This window comes from Hippocampus comes, unplaced genomic scaffold, assembly GCF_001891065.2.
Source record: "Hippocampus comes isolate QL1 unplaced genomic scaffold, H_comes_QL1_v1.1 scaffold85, whole genome shotgun sequence".
In the NCBI taxonomy this organism is placed as follows: domain Eukaryota; kingdom Metazoa; phylum Chordata; class Actinopteri; order Syngnathiformes; family Syngnathidae; genus Hippocampus; species Hippocampus comes.
Window position 1 is genome coordinate 1427349 of NW_017805540.1, and position 18313 is coordinate 1445661.

At 45.6% G+C, this 18313-nt stretch overlaps 1 protein-coding gene and 1 pseudogene across 1 annotated transcript in view; both read right to left on the reverse strand.

Moving 5' to 3' along the window:
* The window catches only part of bcl2b (BCL2 apoptosis regulator b), a 33195-nt gene extending 16369 nt beyond the window's left edge, over positions 1-16826 (reverse strand). The window contains exons 1-2 of the mRNA XM_019878830.1: positions 16638-16826; positions 15734-16300 (exon numbers count right to left, since the gene is read on the reverse strand). Of these exons, the coding sequence (XP_019734389.1) occupies positions 15734-16300; positions 16638-16826 (756 nt within the window). The remainder of the gene's footprint in view (positions 1-15733; positions 16301-16637) is intronic.
* On the reverse strand, positions 16491-18065 carry LOC109521224 (apoptosis regulator Bcl-2 pseudogene; annotated as a pseudogene).
* Positions 18066-18313: the final 248 nt, after the last annotated feature.

Below are 18313 nucleotides of genomic sequence, written 5' to 3' on the forward strand. Positions count from 1 at the left end.
CATACGTTTGTGTGTGCGTGTACACATACGTTTGTGTGTGTGTGTGTGTGTGTGTTTACATCTGAGATCAAATTTGCTACAGTGAAAAACCCCCTGTTGTGAAAAATTTCTTGCTGCAAACATGATTTTGTTGTAGAGGAGTTTCACTGTAGTAGATTTTGAACATGTTTGTTACCAAGCAAGGCAAATGTTTTTGTCTGTGTGTGTGTGTGTGTGTGTGTGTGTGTGTGTGTGTGTGTGTGTGTGTGTGTGTGCATGTGTGTGTGTGTGTGTCTGATCAACACTGACTTCATCCAAGCCACAGACTCGGTGATTGTGAAATGGGACAATGTCCAATGACAAAGCGACCAAAAGTTCAGCCTGTTGCCAGACACGTAGGAGCAACTGGCTGTGTTGAGTGTTTGTGTAAAGTATCTTACAACTCGTTCTCCACAAAAAAAATGACAAAGTGAAGAGTTTACATTTGCAACGTCAATACCAGACACGCTAACAATTAGCCTAGCCTGTTATATTTCTTCTACTACAACTCGTTGCTCTTCTTTATATTTTCTGGCAGTCTGGAAGCTCCGTGGCACCACGCTGCCCCCCACAGGTCAGTGTTGCTACAATGCCAAACATCTGGTTCAAAACTATGAGAAGCATGAACGTGATTTTATTTTTCCGCCTTGCCGTATGTGGGATCACTCGCATTTTGAAAATCATGCGGATCTTGCTTCACTTCATCAAAACAATCAGATGAGGTCTTCTGATCTCCACTGAGATCATCTCGATATCCTCCCTTCCTGCATCCCCGTGCTCCTTCCCTCCTCCTCTTTTCAGGCTGGGGGAAAAAAAGTTCAATGACCTCTCTGTGGCAACCAGCTGATTTTCATGGAGAGGAATGCTAGGAATGCATTGATGTGGGGAAACAAACAAGCGGTTTGATATGAGCGAGAGGGAGCGGGCGAGCCTCTAGATAAGCTAGTCTGCTGTCTTTAGGAAGAACGCGCACAGAACATTAGCGTGATGTAACCAAATAACTTCATCGAAACATTCTTCAGCGATGAACCAACGCCATCGGACGCCATTCGTTTCGCTTTTGTCTGTGTGGGACGCACATCTGTTTGAACTGCGCAAACAGCCTCACTGTGGCCTTCATCAAAAGGGGGGGGAGGCACCCGGTCTGCAGAGGTCCATCATGTGTGGGAGGAAGCATTCCTGCCTGTGTTCAAAATGTCATTAGCTAAGGCACTTCCTGTTGCGGATGCTTTCTTGAGGCAAAGGTTAACAACAAGTCAAGCAGGAAAGACAGTCGAAATTCTGTATAAGGACAAAAGAATGGAGACAAATCTGGTTAAGGGGAGACCTTTTCGTAGCCGGTGAATCTTTGGCCGATGAGACAAATGTGCCAAGCTATGCTAACAACGTGGTGCTACAGATGAACTGAATGGATTTTTGGGTGGTGTTTTGAAACTGGCTTGCAGTACCGGAATGTTTAAGGTTTGTTTTTCTTCCATTTAAGATCAAATAAGATAAGATAACCTTTATTTGTCCCACATTGGGGAAATTTGCAGTCTACAGCAGCAAAATTTGGGGGGTAGGGGGGGAGAAGAAAACAAAGGGTTTCATTGCACAAAATAAATGTTTCAGAAAAGAACTGTACACAGTTCAATGTAAGTGCAATATAAAATATAGCATTAGCAATATATTTGTAGAATAAATATAATAAATTAGCAATAGCATAGAAAACACAGCATAAGGTGGCTGTGCTATTTACAATGGTTACAGGTTTTCACGTATGTTTATTCAGCAGCCTGACAGCAGTCGGTAGGAACGAGCGGCGGTATCTCTCCTTCTTGCAGCGCGGGTGTTTAACAGTCTCTGGCTGAAGGAGCTACCCAGTGCTGTCATGGCGGGCTGGAAGTGGTGGGAGAGACTGTCCATCATAGCTTTTAGTTTAGCGAGCATCCTCCTGTTGCCCACCTCCTCCAGAGTGTCCAGGGAGCAGCCCAGGACAGAACTGGCCCTCCTGACCAGTCGCTCCAGTCTCTTTATGTCCCGGGCCGAGATGCTGCCTGACCAGCAGACAATGCCATCATGGATGGCCGAAGCCACCATCGAGTTATAGAAGGTCTTAAGGAGTGACCCCTGAACCCCAAAAGACCTCAGTTTCCTGATTAGGAAGAGACGGCTCTGTCCCTTCCTAATCAGGGCGTTTTTTTAGCACTTCCTTTGACCGCAACACATTTTACTCACATGGCTTATTGATTCACAACGGTCCTATTTAGCTATTTAGTGTGATGCCTGCGCACGGCCGCACGAGTACCTTACTTTGTAGTCAGCAGACACGTCAGCTGAGAATCAGATGATTGTTGAGTCAGATGACTACAAATCATACACCTCGTCTCCTGCTTCTCTGTTTTCTCAGCCGGCAAGAAAAATCTCAACTATTTGTCTTATTTCACCCGTCTCACACCCAATAGTCACATTAGAGCCAAATAACCAAGAAAACTCTCAACCTGACCGTATAAAGCCACCGCTGCACCTCTTACTTTGTAAAAAATGACCTTGTCTATTGTAGGGTGTGCTTTCTTTACGATTGAGTTCCATCCCTACTGATGTGTACGCAAGTGAGAACGCAGCACATCGTAAATCACAAACGAATGCTGATGCAGGAATAAAGTCATAACTGCGCAGACCAGCTCAGTGCAGATGCCATTCTTGACGTCCATAACTTCACGTCGGGACTGAGGTCCATGGAATGCCGTGCATTGTAACCCAGATGTAGTCTTGTCCTGCAGTACTCCACAACCTTTTGTCTTGCATGAAGTGAATAGATGTGCTCAAATTAAAATTTAAAAAGCGGAAAATGAGGCTAAATGTGCAGGCTTACTTTAATTTGTCAAATTGTGTTCATTAAACGGAGAGAAAATAGATTCTTATGAGATTTTTTTTTTTTTTTAATAGCCACGCTCCATCAAATGTGAAGGACAAATGAAGCACTTTATAGGTCAATTTGCAGACTTAATTAGAGGAAGGTGATTCGACTCGCCCGCTTCCTCTGCCCTCGTCTAGACATACCGACACGTCTTCCGTACATCAAAATGACAAATGAATCAAGGCGTCGGAAAAATGTGTTGCGGCGGAATCCCAACAAGCATTCCATATTGTCAAAAAAATAAATGAATAAAATAAAATAAAATAATGCAACTCAAAACAGCTCAGAGGGGTAAAAAGAGAAAATCAATCTGTCAAGTCCTCCGGTTTCCAATTCTCGCCCTGTTCTTTGAAGTAGAAGGCATTATTTGACGTTGCAACGACAGACCGACAACCAATTAAAATGTGCATATTTTGTGAAATTGATGCCCCCTGCCCGCTTGAACCCCCTCCCCCCCTCCCCTCTCCCCTCTGACGCTGGAACGAGTTCCGGATTCTGGATCATTTCGTATATTGGATACACTCCAGACATCCGGAGACTTTACAGATGCGCACTCAACCTTGTGATATACACTGTGAAAACTGGGCTTAAAAAACAGAAATAAAGTAATGAAATGAAGACTTTATTCATAACACTGGTCCAAAGTTTTTTCCTTTTTTTTTTTTTAACAGCGATTCCAGTAAACTTTTCTTGATTTTTTTTTTTTTTTGCACTGATTCCATTCCTGCCGTCAGTTTTTTTCTCTGGCCCATCAGGTTTTTATAACAACAACATAAGAACAATATGTGTCATATAGCAAATGGCAATATATTTGTAAGAATTGTGAATTCAGAAACAGGTGGGGTTTTTTTTTCCTGAAAGGTCATGACTGTAAATTACAACGCATGGTGAAATCCATGGACGGCCCGGTGGTCCAGTGGTTAGCGCGTCGACCTCACAGTGCAGAGGTACCAGGTTCAGTTCCAGCTCCGGCCTCCCTGTGTGGAGTTTGCATGTTCTCCCCGGGCCTGCGTGGGTTTTCTCCGGGTACTCCGGTTTCCTCCCACATTCCAAAGACATGCATGGCAGGCTGATTGAACACTTTTAATTGTCCCTAGGTGTGAGTGTGAGTGCGGATGGTTGTTCGTCTCTGTGTGCCCTGCGTTTGGCTGGCAACCGGTTCAGGGTGTCCTCTGCCTACTGCCCGAAGACAGCTGGGATAGGCTCCAGCACCCCCCACGACCCTTGTGAGGATAAAGCGGATCGGAAAATGGATGTATGGATGGTAAAATCCATATCCCGCAAGCTTTTTTAGGTCAAATTTAAAACCCCAAAATGTAAATATCACAAAAACTTGATGTGCTAGACAAAAAGTCAAGACATTTTTTGGGGGCCATCTCTGATTAAAATATGCTGTTGACCAGTGTAATTATTTCCCAAGAGAACACAATAATTTGACTTGACAAACCTCCCTCCCACAAAATGTCTTTTTTTACATTCAGCTAAATCTTCTACTAGCCAGCAATGACATTTCTATAACTCACATCTGCATTAAAAACACCTAAGGAACAGACTTTTTTTTTTTTTAATCAAGTGACAAGCAGTGAGCATTACAAAAACTGAATGTGCCTTCCAGAATTTTCCCCCATAGCATAGCTGCCCAAAAAGAAAGTCTTTGTAAATCTGCAAAGGCTGAATTTTTGATACACGCAAGATTCTCCTTTGATTGTGAGAATGTATTTAATGGAGTGGATTTCAGCACCCAAATCAATAGAGCATGTTCATTGCGATGATATCCGAGCAATGGCTGACCTCACTTGGCGTTTTCTGGACAGATCCCATTTCCAGATGCTGCCAAGGGCACACACTACCCATGCATTTTGGAGAACAATAATAATAGTATAGTGTTTGTTAATGGCCAGTGTTGCGCTGGGAAATCCCAGCTGTGGTACTGATACTCTGTGTGTGTGTGTGTGTGTGTGTGTGTGTGTGTGTGTGTGTGTGTGTGTGTGTGTGTTCGCGCGCGCACCCTGGCACTGAGAGAGGGAGTAGGCAGGCACCCCGGGGCCATCTGCTCCCCGCCATGCTCACGTGTCACACTGTGACAACACGGCATTATTGATTCACACCGCCACATCCGCTTGTGTGTGTACACGCCGGCGTGCCGCGCTGTCAGTGTGTATGGGCGAGTGTGTACACACACCATTTGCGGACAGCAAATAATTGATTTGCACCAGTACATCCGCTTCTGTTTGCTCATGAATGTGTGTGTGTGTGTGTGTGTGTGTGTGTGTGTGTGTGTTTGAACTTTTGCTGGGTTGAAAAGGGTCAACGCACCCAATAAATACATTCTTAGGACAAGGGGGACATATGGAAAATTGACTTATTGTTTTGGGTGACTGTTCTGAGGTTTGGTGTTCAAATCTCGGTTCAGCTACAGTCGAATTTGCGTGTGCTTGTGTGAGTTCTCTGCAGGTCCACCGGCTTCCTCCCAAATTCGCAAAAAAGATTGCTTTTGGCCCAGACTCAAAATTGACCGTAGGTGTGTTTATGAGTGTGATTTTCAATAAAGAAGCAAATCTTTTGTGATCGATCCATTTCTGAATGTGTTTCTGCTACAAATTAGCCAGTGGTGGCTTTGCACAAACACCATTCATTTGCAGTCTGGATGTGGAGTCTTGAACAGCTCCTACTCTGGAGGAAGTCTTAGAATTTCCTGAAATCTCCAAGAACACCACAAATTTTCAGTGGTTTATTACATACTTTCATTTGCAAATCCATATTCCCATAATGAACCCATCTGAATGACATCTTGAAAGCAAACTGTCTTGTAAAGATGAACACAAGCAACTACTCAGCATGTTTCAAACAGCACTGTCACACACAAAAAAAAAAAAAAAAAAAGATCAGACGCATGGTGACAACATGCTAATGACTAATTAGCTTAAGCTCACATCATTTATGTCAATTGTAGCTGACGGTGTCTGTTGATAGTTGTAGTCCCCCAAGTTGGCTTTCATCACTATCGTAATGAAGAATGTAAGCCAAATTCAAGTTAATCTTGGCAAAAAAACAACTTGGGGCAGCGGGAAGTAAACAAGCTATACAAAGTGTCGAGGGTAATGTACGAATGTGATGTTCAATGTGACATAAAAAACGAAACCTTTTCATCATAAATAAGGCAAGGGTCTGAAGGTACCTAGCTAGCGGCTCTTGTGAGAAGCTAACAAGCACAGACTACATATTGACTCATTGTTTCCTTGTGGTAAGAGAGATGGATTCCAATACATGACACCAGCCACAGAAGATTGACATCACAGTTGTGTTTACTAAAAGCAAGTCAATACGGGCAAACCTGCAAAAATAAAAAATTAGCGTCAATACCAAATATCGATTAGCAGATCGACACTTCTGCTCAGTCATCCACACGGCAACTAGCAATCAATACTACAGGGTTCCCACTCTTCCACTTGCTTTTTATTTATGGACCTTTTAAGGACTTTTGAGGGCTAATTTAGCCACTTTTAAGGACTTTTTCTCCATTCAGCAAGGGATTCACGGTGGATCAGCAATATGCGGGCTGAACAGAAAGCCACATATCTCTGGGCTGGTGTTCAAATCATTGCTGCCAAAGGAAGGGCGCATCTTTATTTTTTGGGGCAATCAGCTAACTCTTTATTTGACATACTTTATGCCAGATTTTCATTTTCCTACCTGTTTTACATGGTACCTGTTATACAGGTAGGAAAATGAAAAAAAACTTGAATTCATTCTCAAATAAAGTACACGAAGAAAAATTTAAATTTAGAATATATAACATTTTAATTTATTTTCGAATAAAAATACTTTTTTTAAGGATTTTTATTGACTTTAGAAGCTTTCCCTGAAAATTAACGACAATTAAGAACATAATTTTACAACATACATTTTATGGATTTTTATTAACTTTAAGGACCCGTGGGAACCCTGTTAACTACCATTGGTCTTTCAGAAAATGTGGCAAAAAGCCAAATAGACTCACACACTTCCTAATTTCTCGCTAGCTGAAATAAGGTCTCGTGATTTGATGTCCTAGGCATACATTTTAGGTATATTTTTCTTGAACATAATCATCAGACACATTTTCTGAGTTTTTAAGATGTTTGAGAGTTGAGGTCCCCTGTTTTTAATGACGAGGGCAAGGTAGGAAGGCCTTCACTTATTTGCATGCGCTGGCGGAGCACAAGCAGCAGCACATCTAAACAACAGCCTAATACCCTGAGACCTGGCTCCCAGTGTCAGGTAACACTGTGGATCCCTGAAAAATGCAGGGACATGTGAGAGGCTTCTAAATATAGAGGCGGTAGCATCACTTGCTCCCCTTGCAGCCGCTTAATTGTCATGTTAGGTGTAAATCCCGCCCCCCGTTCGCTGCGGTGCAATCATTATGTTCTTATCAAACAAAAACACCACATCTAAGTTTGAAGAAAAAAAAAAGCAGGCTAATGAACCATCCGAGACGGCGGATGAAAGGGCTTTTCTACCTTTTCCCGTCACGGTGGGAGCGGGATAACGAGGAGCCCGCTGGGAGGCCGGCTGACTTTGCCATCGGGCACAACCTCACGAGCTGCGCAGCATATCAATATATATAGAGCAAGGTTAAATGCTTTCTTCCAATTGTCTGTTTTAGGGACCCCCCCCCCCCCCCCCCGCATTCCCGCAAGGTTTTGAAAGAGATCTGATACAAGGGCTGTTTCTCAATTAATTGCTGGTGCAACAGGGGCCAGATGGGACTTTTTTTTTTCCCCAAGACTGTTTTAGCTAACAGCATAATAGCCTGCCGTATGACTGGCCTTTGGCTCCAGTACGTTATTTCTCAATGTTACGCCCCAAATTACAAAAGTCCCTCAGGTCCTACTGTTTGTTGGAAGAAGACTTACAGTACATTATTTCTCAATGGTTACGCCCCAAATTACAAATGTCCCTCAGGTCCTACTGTTTGTTGGAAGAAGACTTATTAGCAACTATTCCCAGTTGTTTGCAACATACAGTCTGGAAGTGTTGAACTTTCAAATATTTATTCCATTTTAAGCGGGGTACATGAATCCTAATTTCTAATTCGAGAAGACCAACATAGCAACACCTCCCGCAACTCCGTATCTTGTCATTGGGGTGAATAACTTGTGAGACATGTTAGATGAACATTTAACGCAACCAGTTGCACCTCTTTTGATGTCCGCCAACCATGCGAGCGTCAGTGTCAGGCCTCGCTCGTGGTCCACATCCCAACCGCAGAGTCCAAGCTTTGGCTGAACATCCCTGTTGGATTTGCCATCGTAAATATTGAGTGGGTTTAACCTTTACGATTATTGGCCCTGACTGTGTTTTTTTTTTCCAAGCAGTTTGGGCAGCAAAACACGTCAAAAGCACAGGATAATTGATCAGGATAATCTTTTCGAGAAATCCTTGAATCGGTACTTTGCTCATTTTTGATGGAAAGAGAAACTTGCTCAAGTTTGGCTTGATGATTACAAACTGTGTAGCTCGCTCTACCGCCTTTAAACATCTCAGGCATGTGTCAGCTTGCGAAACTGGAAGTTTTTAGTGATTGATCCGTACCCGCAAACAAAACACGTCTTATGTAAAGATGGGCTATTTACAAAGACCAGCACATTGCCTGGGTTTGTTCCTGAACCATAAACTGACAGAAGAGCAAAAGGGCCCACACCCTTCATTGGCCACTCAGGAAAGCAACACCCAGCTCGTCTCCATTATTTATTTACAGTCTCACTTCCCAAGCAGACATTCCTGTGGCTCTCCTGAGGAGAGAATGCCTGAGAATAGTCACACGGGAACGGGTTGGAAATGGGCGCAGCAGCAACACAAACAAAAAACAAATCACTAAATCTCTGAGACATTACTGGAGCAGCTCTTTTTTTTTTTTTTTTTTTTTTTTTTTATGAGGTGTTGCCCAGGTGCATAGTTGTGACGTGTTCCCCAAACGCACGGCACGTCTGGAATGTTTTGGGAGGCGACGGAAGAAGGAGTGTATGCGCGAAGATACCAAGTGCAAAAAGAAGAAAACAGCAACTCTTTTTGTCTTTGCATCATTAAAAGGTAGACATCGAGTTGTATGTCAGCCTGTTTGTGAAGATGACTGACAGCTCAGACGATCAAGCTGACTTCAGAGGAAATCAACAAAAAGTATCTTGACAGTATCATACACCACTGCACTGTCAAAAAAATGGGGCTACAGTAAGAGTCAATATCTATCCTTTAAGGCAGCGGGTCCCCAATCCAGGCCTGCGGACTGGTACCGGTACTGGAAGTACATTTTATTATGAAAATCAGATGCATCTTCATCTGTCAAAACACCCATTTCGGTCATGTGATGCGGTCGTAAAAAAAAAAAAAAACACAAGCCCGCAAGCTAGCAAACATGAGCTAATCGTCGAGGAGCTTCTTCAAAAAGAGGACAAGGCCAAATGATGCAACAGAAGAAGACGACAACTTTTAAGGAGAAAGAAAGCTACTATTTTTTTGCTACAAGTGATACAGATGCCCCAAGCACACTCTGCAAGCTTGCAAATAAAACAGTGAAGCCCTCAAAACAACGAGATGTGAGTGTCGGGTGTTAACCCTTTCATGCACCCTGTAACCTGATAACATGTAAGGCTGTCCACTGAAGTTACCGATGTCCTTGAAAGGGTTAATCTGGACACCTCGGTACCGGCATTGTCTCACACAGAGGGTATCCCACCTGTTACTGCTCTCATCCTACAGCGGCCCACTTTAAAGTGCCTGTAAAAGCCGAAATTTTGCAATCGCAGCGGGATTGAGCACGGTTATAACACTGGCATTGAAAGAGGAGTTGAGATTCAAACGAATTGAATGACCCTCCCCCCGACCCCCCATACAGAGAATCAAGGAGTAGTCCAATGTCCATCTCCACTCCTCCCTAACAAATTGTGATGAAAACCACCATCATCTGTAAAATGATGGAACGGTTTACTGTGGACCGATAAACCGTCACTACGGTTCAAATATTTTGTTTTACCAGGTCAACTTAATTAAGCGACAATGGCGTATTTAGCGTATCTTGAGTATCGAGAAGCTTGAGATGCGAATAGTATTCAAACCATGCTTAGGAATCAAAATGGTGACATGCAAACAGTTGAGATCGTGGCTGAACGGATGGTCTTCAGTTTAGCATCCTAGTGTCGTTTTTCTCGCCGCACGAATTAGGATCATGTTTTGGAGTCGTGCGTTTACAGCGCCATCTGCTACGTGCTGATTGGTTGGAGTCTGCCACATGATCCAGTTGTATCAACAAATGCCACTTTTGTTCCGTTTTGTATTTATTAGTTCTGTTTGTTTTATTGCCGTTTGTGCTTATCACTTGCTAGTCCATACAGCAAATCTTGTTTACATTCTTTTTTTTTTTTTTTTAAGCATGCATGAACACTTGCGATAGCACCAATGACCCTGATAGTTAGTGCTGAAGATAATCATGGTATGAAGTTTTCATCTCAACAAAAACAACAGCCAGAGTCTCTGTGGTGTCATTCAAACTGCAGGCTACATTGCGAAGAGTTAGCCTCCCTCCTCCTCCCTGAATTCCAGAGACAAGAATGTCTGGAACAAGCCTCTTTGTGCTCGCAGGACCTCAAGGGCGACGTCAGATCTCTTCACTCCCGAAAGAAACTCTTCAAGTCAGGCCGGGCCCATAGGAAAGTAGCTACGGTGGAGGCAAACATGGCAGAAGATGGCAAAGGGCTGAAGCCTGGAAAGCGGAAAGGGGAGAGTGGGGGCTGACTGCTGTAAAACACACAAAGCAACACAATCTGAAGTTTTGTGGAGTGGTGGCAGAAGTTAAAAGCAAGGAAGGACCCATTCCGGTTTGGGGAAGATTTTTGCCGTTACAGTCCACATGCATTGCGGCTAAGTCTTGCTGGTCCAGGAGACGCAGCGGCACTTGAAACACCTTGACCTCGTGCATTGTGATTTTACAATCAAACAAATCCAACGGGCATATATTGTGATCACTTGCCGGGACACGTTTGAATGGATTCTACCCGAACGGTGCTTGGCGGCGCCGATGATGCGTTAAACGGTCCGGGAGATGCAAATTGGAGATAAGTGAGGTTTTTATTTTGGCCCTCCCGCGAGTGTTTAAATGAGCTTCCTTTGCCAGTTTGCTCCACCGTTACTCAACGTGTCACCTAAATGGAGATTAATGACTTCCTCCGCCATCCCACAACCACTCAGCCTCAGTTGGAGGAGGCCGGGGTTGGTCGCTGGGGCGGGGTTTGGCGATCCAGATGCCTGCCGCATTGTGGCAACATGCAAGGCTCACCTGTCAACTGGCATCAATATGCATCGAATTGACCCCCCACCCCCACCCGCCCAACCCCGTTCCCTTCTCCCCCGGCAATGAAATAGACCACCTGGCAGCTTACTGCATTCCTTTCGGCAACCTGATCCAAGTTCGTTAAAAAAGGCGCTCATGCAGGTACATTAACTCCTTCCTTTCTCACTGGAATGAAAACAAAGCAGTATTGGGGTCACATTGAAAATGTCACATGTACCAAATTGTGACATAGGCGGTTTTGAGCCACTGCCAGCGATAAGCTCATAATATTAAAATTAATTCATGTTTTGTTGTTTGTTTGTTTCTTGCAGGGGGTGGGGGTAGGGACATTTGTTTTTTCTCCATAAAGAAATCTTGGAAATATATTCTTTCTTTTCCCAAAAATATGCAGTGTGACTTTTTCTCTCAAAAGTTTTCTCTCGATAATGCTGGTCAACAGCAAATATTATTCAGAGATGGCTTTATGTGTCCCTAAATGTATTTTTGATACTGATTTTTAAAAAAAATGTCTTTTGTTCTCTTCAGATCACGAGGTTGTGGATTTTTTTTTTTTTACTTATAAAAGCTTGCACAAACTGGATTTTAACATGCCTTGTAATTCATAGCTCCGATGTCTCCTGTCGCTCAACTTAGCCCTTAATTCATAAACATTACTAAATGGATTACGAAATACATATTATTATTGTTATTTAATTATGTGTACGTTAGAGAAAAAAAAAAAAAAACGAGGCCAGATTCTGAATCAGCGCGCCCCCCAAAAAAAATCATCTTCAAAATTTACTTGCATCTCTGATTTTAAAATTTTATACAAATTCCTTGACCAGTAACTTTTTTCTGAAAAAGATACGTTTTTTTTCCCCAAAACTATAAATATGTGTCATTTTATCTCAGAAATATCCAAGTTAAAGGAGGAAGGCATCGAAAACAGGCTGGAGAGGGGGCTCTAGCGGACCAGACTTGGGCATCCCTGCTCCAGGTGTTGCCATTTTAGAAGCCTACAAACAAACACAACTGCAACACGTGCAGGTGAAGCCGTCGCCTCACTGCCGTCGTCTCCTCACTGACAAGGAAGTACTCACTCCTCCCCCAGGTAGAAAAGCGAATATTCAGGTCAAAAGCGAGGACACATTTGCGTCGAGGGAGTCAGCGAAATGCGAAATGACACAGCAAACGCTTTGTAAAGGCCAGTGGGCAAATTTTGTGGAACTAAAAGTGCATTTGGCTCAGCAACCATTAGCAGCTGCTCCCATATTTGGATTGAGTTGGTCCTAAAACAACAGGAAACAGAGGGTGGCTGACAGACCGCTGTTTCCACGCCACTGTCGTGTTTCCAAAAGCTTGATTGGCCTCCAGGTTAAAAAAAAAAAAAAAAGTTTAAAACACAGAACAAGAGACTAAATAACAATTTTTAAAAAATGTTTTAAGGTCAAATCCGAGCGACTGAAGTATCATCCCGATTGTGTGTCATTTGGCAGATGGCATATAAGTACCTAAATAGATGGAACCAGTGCAAAAGGGGACAAATGTAGCACATTTTTTTAATCCGCATAAAGCAGATTAAAGATGAAAAAAAGGGGTCAGTTCATGTGAAGCAGCACAAGTTGGAACAAGGAAGTGAGGTTTTTTTTCTGTCCGCCTTATCTGCTTTGAGGTCATGACAGGGCCTGGGCCAGCTGACTTGAAATGGAATGTCCACCCACAGTCAGGAAATGGACCCTCTGTGAACCGCGACATCACATCACTAATGAGCTACCATGTTATGTTAAGAGCTGACAAGAATTTTCACGCTGGATGCGATGTTTTATAAAGTTACTGCATGAATATCAACGTGATCACAAATGGAACCAACCAGATGGTATCTGTGCCCAAGGGGTATGTTAGAATAAAGGAGAGAAATGGGATTTTTTTTTCATAAAACTGTTTATAGGTGTTTTAATGACACGTCTGTGACATCAAGACTTGTAGTACATGTTACGCAACCTGTTTCTCGCCCTCCTGAAATTAGCCCACGCCAGTGAGCGACTGAACATCCTGCACCATATAACGCTGGGCCAATGGCGAATGTGGATTATGTTGCCGTGGCAACCAGGGCGGAGCTCAGAAATTGAAGCAGGCACGCAAGTGGCTCCTACTTACGAAAGCAGAGAAAAGTGAACAGTAGTGGAGATAATTACACTATTTTCACCCATGGAGGCACCACTTCATACACGACACTTCCCCATGCAGCCAAGTATGCGACTGTACATCCAACAAAACTCGATACAGCTTGGACAGCATCGTAAATTATATATGGTCTTCAACTGTTGCTTGAAAGTGGCTCTGGATCTTCCCCCACCTTGTGGACAAAATATCCATGAGCAGTCCAAAAAATACGTTCGGATGAGAATTACTCCAATTTCAGCAGCATCAGGAAACAAACAAGTCAACAACTACACCTAGCCTGGGTATAAAACAACCTTGAAATATTACGGACATGAACTTTGTAAATTCAGTATGCCAAACTGGTCACACAAACATCTACACTGAGAGATAATCCTGACTAATCCATGGGATGCTCTCCCTCTTTCTCTGTCTCTCACCGATCGTCATCTCCTCGCAGCTGCAAAGCACCCTGGAAGATGACCTACATTATTGTCCCGTAGGCGCCGGAGACATTCACCAGCTATCTCAGCAGCCCGTCATCGCACCAAAGAAAAAGAACGCTCAGGACCAGCACAAGTCGGATGGGTTTGAGCCCGGCGCTGGCGGAAGCTCTGGATTAGCGCCTATGCTGCTGGAAGGCCGAGCCGCCTTTGATATGTGGCACAACATGCAACCTGGCAAAGACACACACACACACACACACACACACACACACACACACACACACACACACACACACACACACACACACTCAAGGGGAATGTTAAACGGTAAGATGGACTCCTTCAAATGAATCATTGATGCCCCCCCCTCCTCGCTTCCACTCCAAAATCCGATACCCGCAGGCCAAAATAAGCAAGCGCCACAAATGTTATGTTCTCATTAAAGGCCCCTCTACTAATGAAGATGCTAATTCCTCACAGATCGGTCGAAGGAGTTCCGTGCCAGAGTGGATGGTTCCGAATCTCCACTACATGACTGATGCAAACATATAGCGAGCTCACCTGAAGCTCATGCCAGCCGCACACCAAGCGATATGGGCAAAAGTCGAATTGCAGTCAGCGGCTGACCCTTAGAGCCCTACCGACGATCAGCCTTCTGAAGTAGAACACATGCGACATTGTGAGTCACTGTCAAGGAAAAAGCGGATTGCCCTGACAGCTGCAGCTATATTTCCCTGTCGGTGGAGAATACAAAGAGAGGAAAGGCAGCTGTGCATGCCATAATTCTATCAAGTCTTCCCTTTTTTCTTTTGTCCAGTGATTTTTTTTTTTGGGGGGCGGTAATGTGATACAACCTGGCATTTTGATTGGCGGCGCACATCCGTGCTGTTGCAGAGTGCTGCAGCCAAATTGCATTTTGGTAAGCATTTGGGGAAAAAACGAGGATGCGCTGATTTATTGAACAATATTCACGCTCCTTTAGCATAAATGGAACAAACCGACCCCCCCCCACCCCCCCCCCCCCCCCATACACATACACACACACACAGAAACACTCTTTATCCTCCCCCATGAAAAAACATGCCGGGAATGCAAAACCTGAAACCAGAATTTGTGTGCAGTGTGTGTTATATAACATCAGTCCTGCAACTGAACTCCCGCCCCCACCCCACACACACCCTTTGCCACCCCAGGTAAAATTGTCTAGAACTGTCACTGCAAATCATCATTTCCTTGCGACAACTGCAATGGAATTGGACGCGTCCTCCAATAAAACAGCCACATGTCAAGAAGAATGCTGGATGTTCACAGTAAGTCCATAAAAGTTATGTGCTAAAGCTGTAAAAGTCAAAACCACCCAAGCCACAGGCCATTTCATCACTTGTTTATGATTCAAGCCAGTACTGTTTTACAAGACTGTAGTCTTTTGTAAGGTTGAAACATTCTGAAGCATTTTGATGTTAAAGTTGATTAGAAAATGTATTCGGGGTCCTTAAAGGTCGTGGTACGAGCAGACTGCAGCTCTGTGTGACTGCCAGTCTTTCCTCAGCGTCAGCGGGGCGGAGCTTAGGAAGAGCGTCGGGAGGTGTGACACAGCTCGCTCTCTGATTGGTCGGATTGACTTGACGGCCAAGGTCTTTATCCAATCAGAGAAGCGCAGGAGTGGGGCCGCCCATTCTGCGCCTTCGTGCGTAATGGGAACATCTCGAGCTTTTTCGTTGGCAAGCCCTAACTACAAACGTGATATAATGTGGCGTGTGAGGTCACATCTGCAAACACACGCAGACGCACTCGCATAATCGCGGATCGACACGCCTTCAACTCACAACAGCGACGGAGGAGCTATGCTCCAGCGGTACCGAGGGAAAAAAAAAAGACTACAGTACACCGAATAACACTCACCCAGCCCCCGTTGTCTTGGATCCAGCTGCCTAGGGGTCCGTTTAAGTACTCAGTCATCCACTCGGCTATGTTGTCCACTTGCGACGTCATGTCCTCCTTAGTGGCGCACTCCACGCACACGGTGCCGCCGAACTCGAAGAAGGCGATGATCCGGCCCCAGTTGACGCCGTCCCGGAACAGTTCGTCGATCACCTCGGCGAACCGCCTCTGAGCTGTAGTGGACGAGAGGTACAGCTGTCGGGACATCTCGGTGAAATCCGGCTGGTAAAGTCTCTCGAGTTCGTCGCCGGCCTCACGCAGGACCCGGTGGATATCGGCGAGCGGGTCGGAACCGTGGCTTCGCTTGGGGGCGCAGTCGCGCTCGGGCCCGGAGCTGGCTTCGCGGCACCGGAGCACCAAAGTCGGCGAGGGTGCAACCAATAAGCCGTTATTAGCAGCGGCGGCATCGTCCTCCTCCCCCTGCTCCGGAGCGGCACCGAACCCCCACGCGTAGCCGCGTTTGGAGAGGTTATGGCAGACATTATTCTCCTCCTGCAACTGAACTCCCGCCCCCACCCCACACACACCCTTTGCCACCCCAGGTAAAATTGTCTAGAACTGTCACTGCAAATCATCATTTCCTTGCGACAACTGCAATGGAATTGGACGCGTCCTCCAATAAAACAGCCACATGTCAAGAAGAATGCTGGATGTTCACAGTAAGTCCATAAAAGTTATGTGCTAAAGCTGTAAAAGTCAAAACCACCCAAGCCACAGGCCATTTCATCACTTGTTTATGATTCAAGCCAGTACTGTTTTACAAGACTGTAGTCTTTTGTAAGGTTGAAACATTCTGAAGCATTTTGATGTTAAAGTTGATTAGAAAATGTATTCGGGGTCCTTAAAGGTCGTGGTACGAGCAGACTGCAGCTCTGTGTGACTGCCAGTCTTTCCTCAGCGTCAGCGGGGCGGAGCTTAGGAAGAGCGTCGGGAGGTGTGACACAGCTCGCTCTCTGATTGGTCGGATTGACTTGACGGCCAAGGTCTTTATCCAATCAGAGAAGCGCAGGAGTGGGGGCCGCCCATTCTGCGCCTTCGTGCGTAATGGGAACATCTCGAGCTTTTTCGTTGGCAAGCCCTAACTACAAACGTGATATAATGTGGCGTGTGAGGTCACATCTGCAAACACACGCAGACGCACTCGCATAATCGCGGATCGACACGCCTTCAACTCACAACAGCGACGGAGGAGCTATGCTCCAGCGGTACCGAGGGAAAAAAAAAAGACTACAGTACACCGAATAACACTCACCCAGCCCCCGTTGTCTTGGATCCAGCTGCCTAGGGGTCCGTTTAAGTACTCAGTCATCCACTCGGCTATGTTGTCCACTTGCGACGTCATGTCCTCCTTAGTGGCGCACTCCACGCACACGGTGCCGCCGAACTCGAAGAAGGCGATGATCCGGCCCCAGTTGACGCCGTCCCGGAACAGTTCGTCGATCACCTCGGCGAACCGCCTCTGAGCTGTAGTGGACGAGAGGTACAGCTGTCGGGACATCTCGGTGAAATCCGGCTGGTAAAGTCTCTCGAGTTCGTCGCCGGCCTCACGCAGGACCCGGTGGATATCGGCGAGCGGGTCGGAACCGTGGCTTCGCTTGGGGGCGCAGTCGCGCTCGGGCCCGGAGCTGGCTTCGCGGCACCGGAGCACCAAAGTCGGCGAGGGTGCAACCAATAAGCCGTTATTAGCAGCGGCGGCATCGTCCTCCTCCCCCTGCTCCGGAGCGGCACCGAACCCCCACGCGTAGCCGCGTTTGGAGAGTTTATGGCAGATATAATTCTCCACAATGGTGCGATTTCGCTCGTTCGCCATCTGGGCTTAATTTGGCACTTTGTACTCTCGGATTTGGCTCTTAAATAAAACGCATCGTGCATCCAGTCGATGCACAGCTCTGCTTGGGGCTCATCCAAAAGTGGAGCGCGACCGAAGCGAACCGAGTCGACGCCTAAATCCCACGCGCGAGGACGAAATAAAAGGTTGCAAAAGTCCCTGCAAAAAGCTGCGAGGCACACTGGCGAGCTTGTCTTTGCATGGAAATCCAATACGCGGAAGAGGCTGGAGGGGCTGCGGATGTATTCCCAGCGCGCACCAGTCAGACGTGGATGAGTTGCGCAGGGGAAAAATGGGGCGCAAAGTTGTCTGCGCCAGAATGGCCGCTCAAGCGCCGCGTCGCCGACGGTTAGTTGAGGCGGCGAGTGAGCTACACTTCTGAGACCACTGGCGAGGTTCACTTCCATACAGAGCCCTCCTCCTCCTCCTGCTGCTGCTGCTCCGCCAGTGGGCTGCTCTTTGCGCGTGAGCTATTTTTGACGTCACGTACGCAAAGTCAAACCTTTGGCTGCGCTCTGGAGCCTCCATGTGTACGTGAGGAACTGCACACAAAATCATTCTTTGCATTCAAATCCATGCTCAGAAGCCATATGGGTAATGTCTGCACGTTTGCTGATTTTTTTAAATTTTTTATGAGGATAATTAAGATCATCCTGGGCGGTGTGAGGTAGTGGTTAGCCTCGCAGGTGTGGGGTTCGGGATCCGAATCTGGG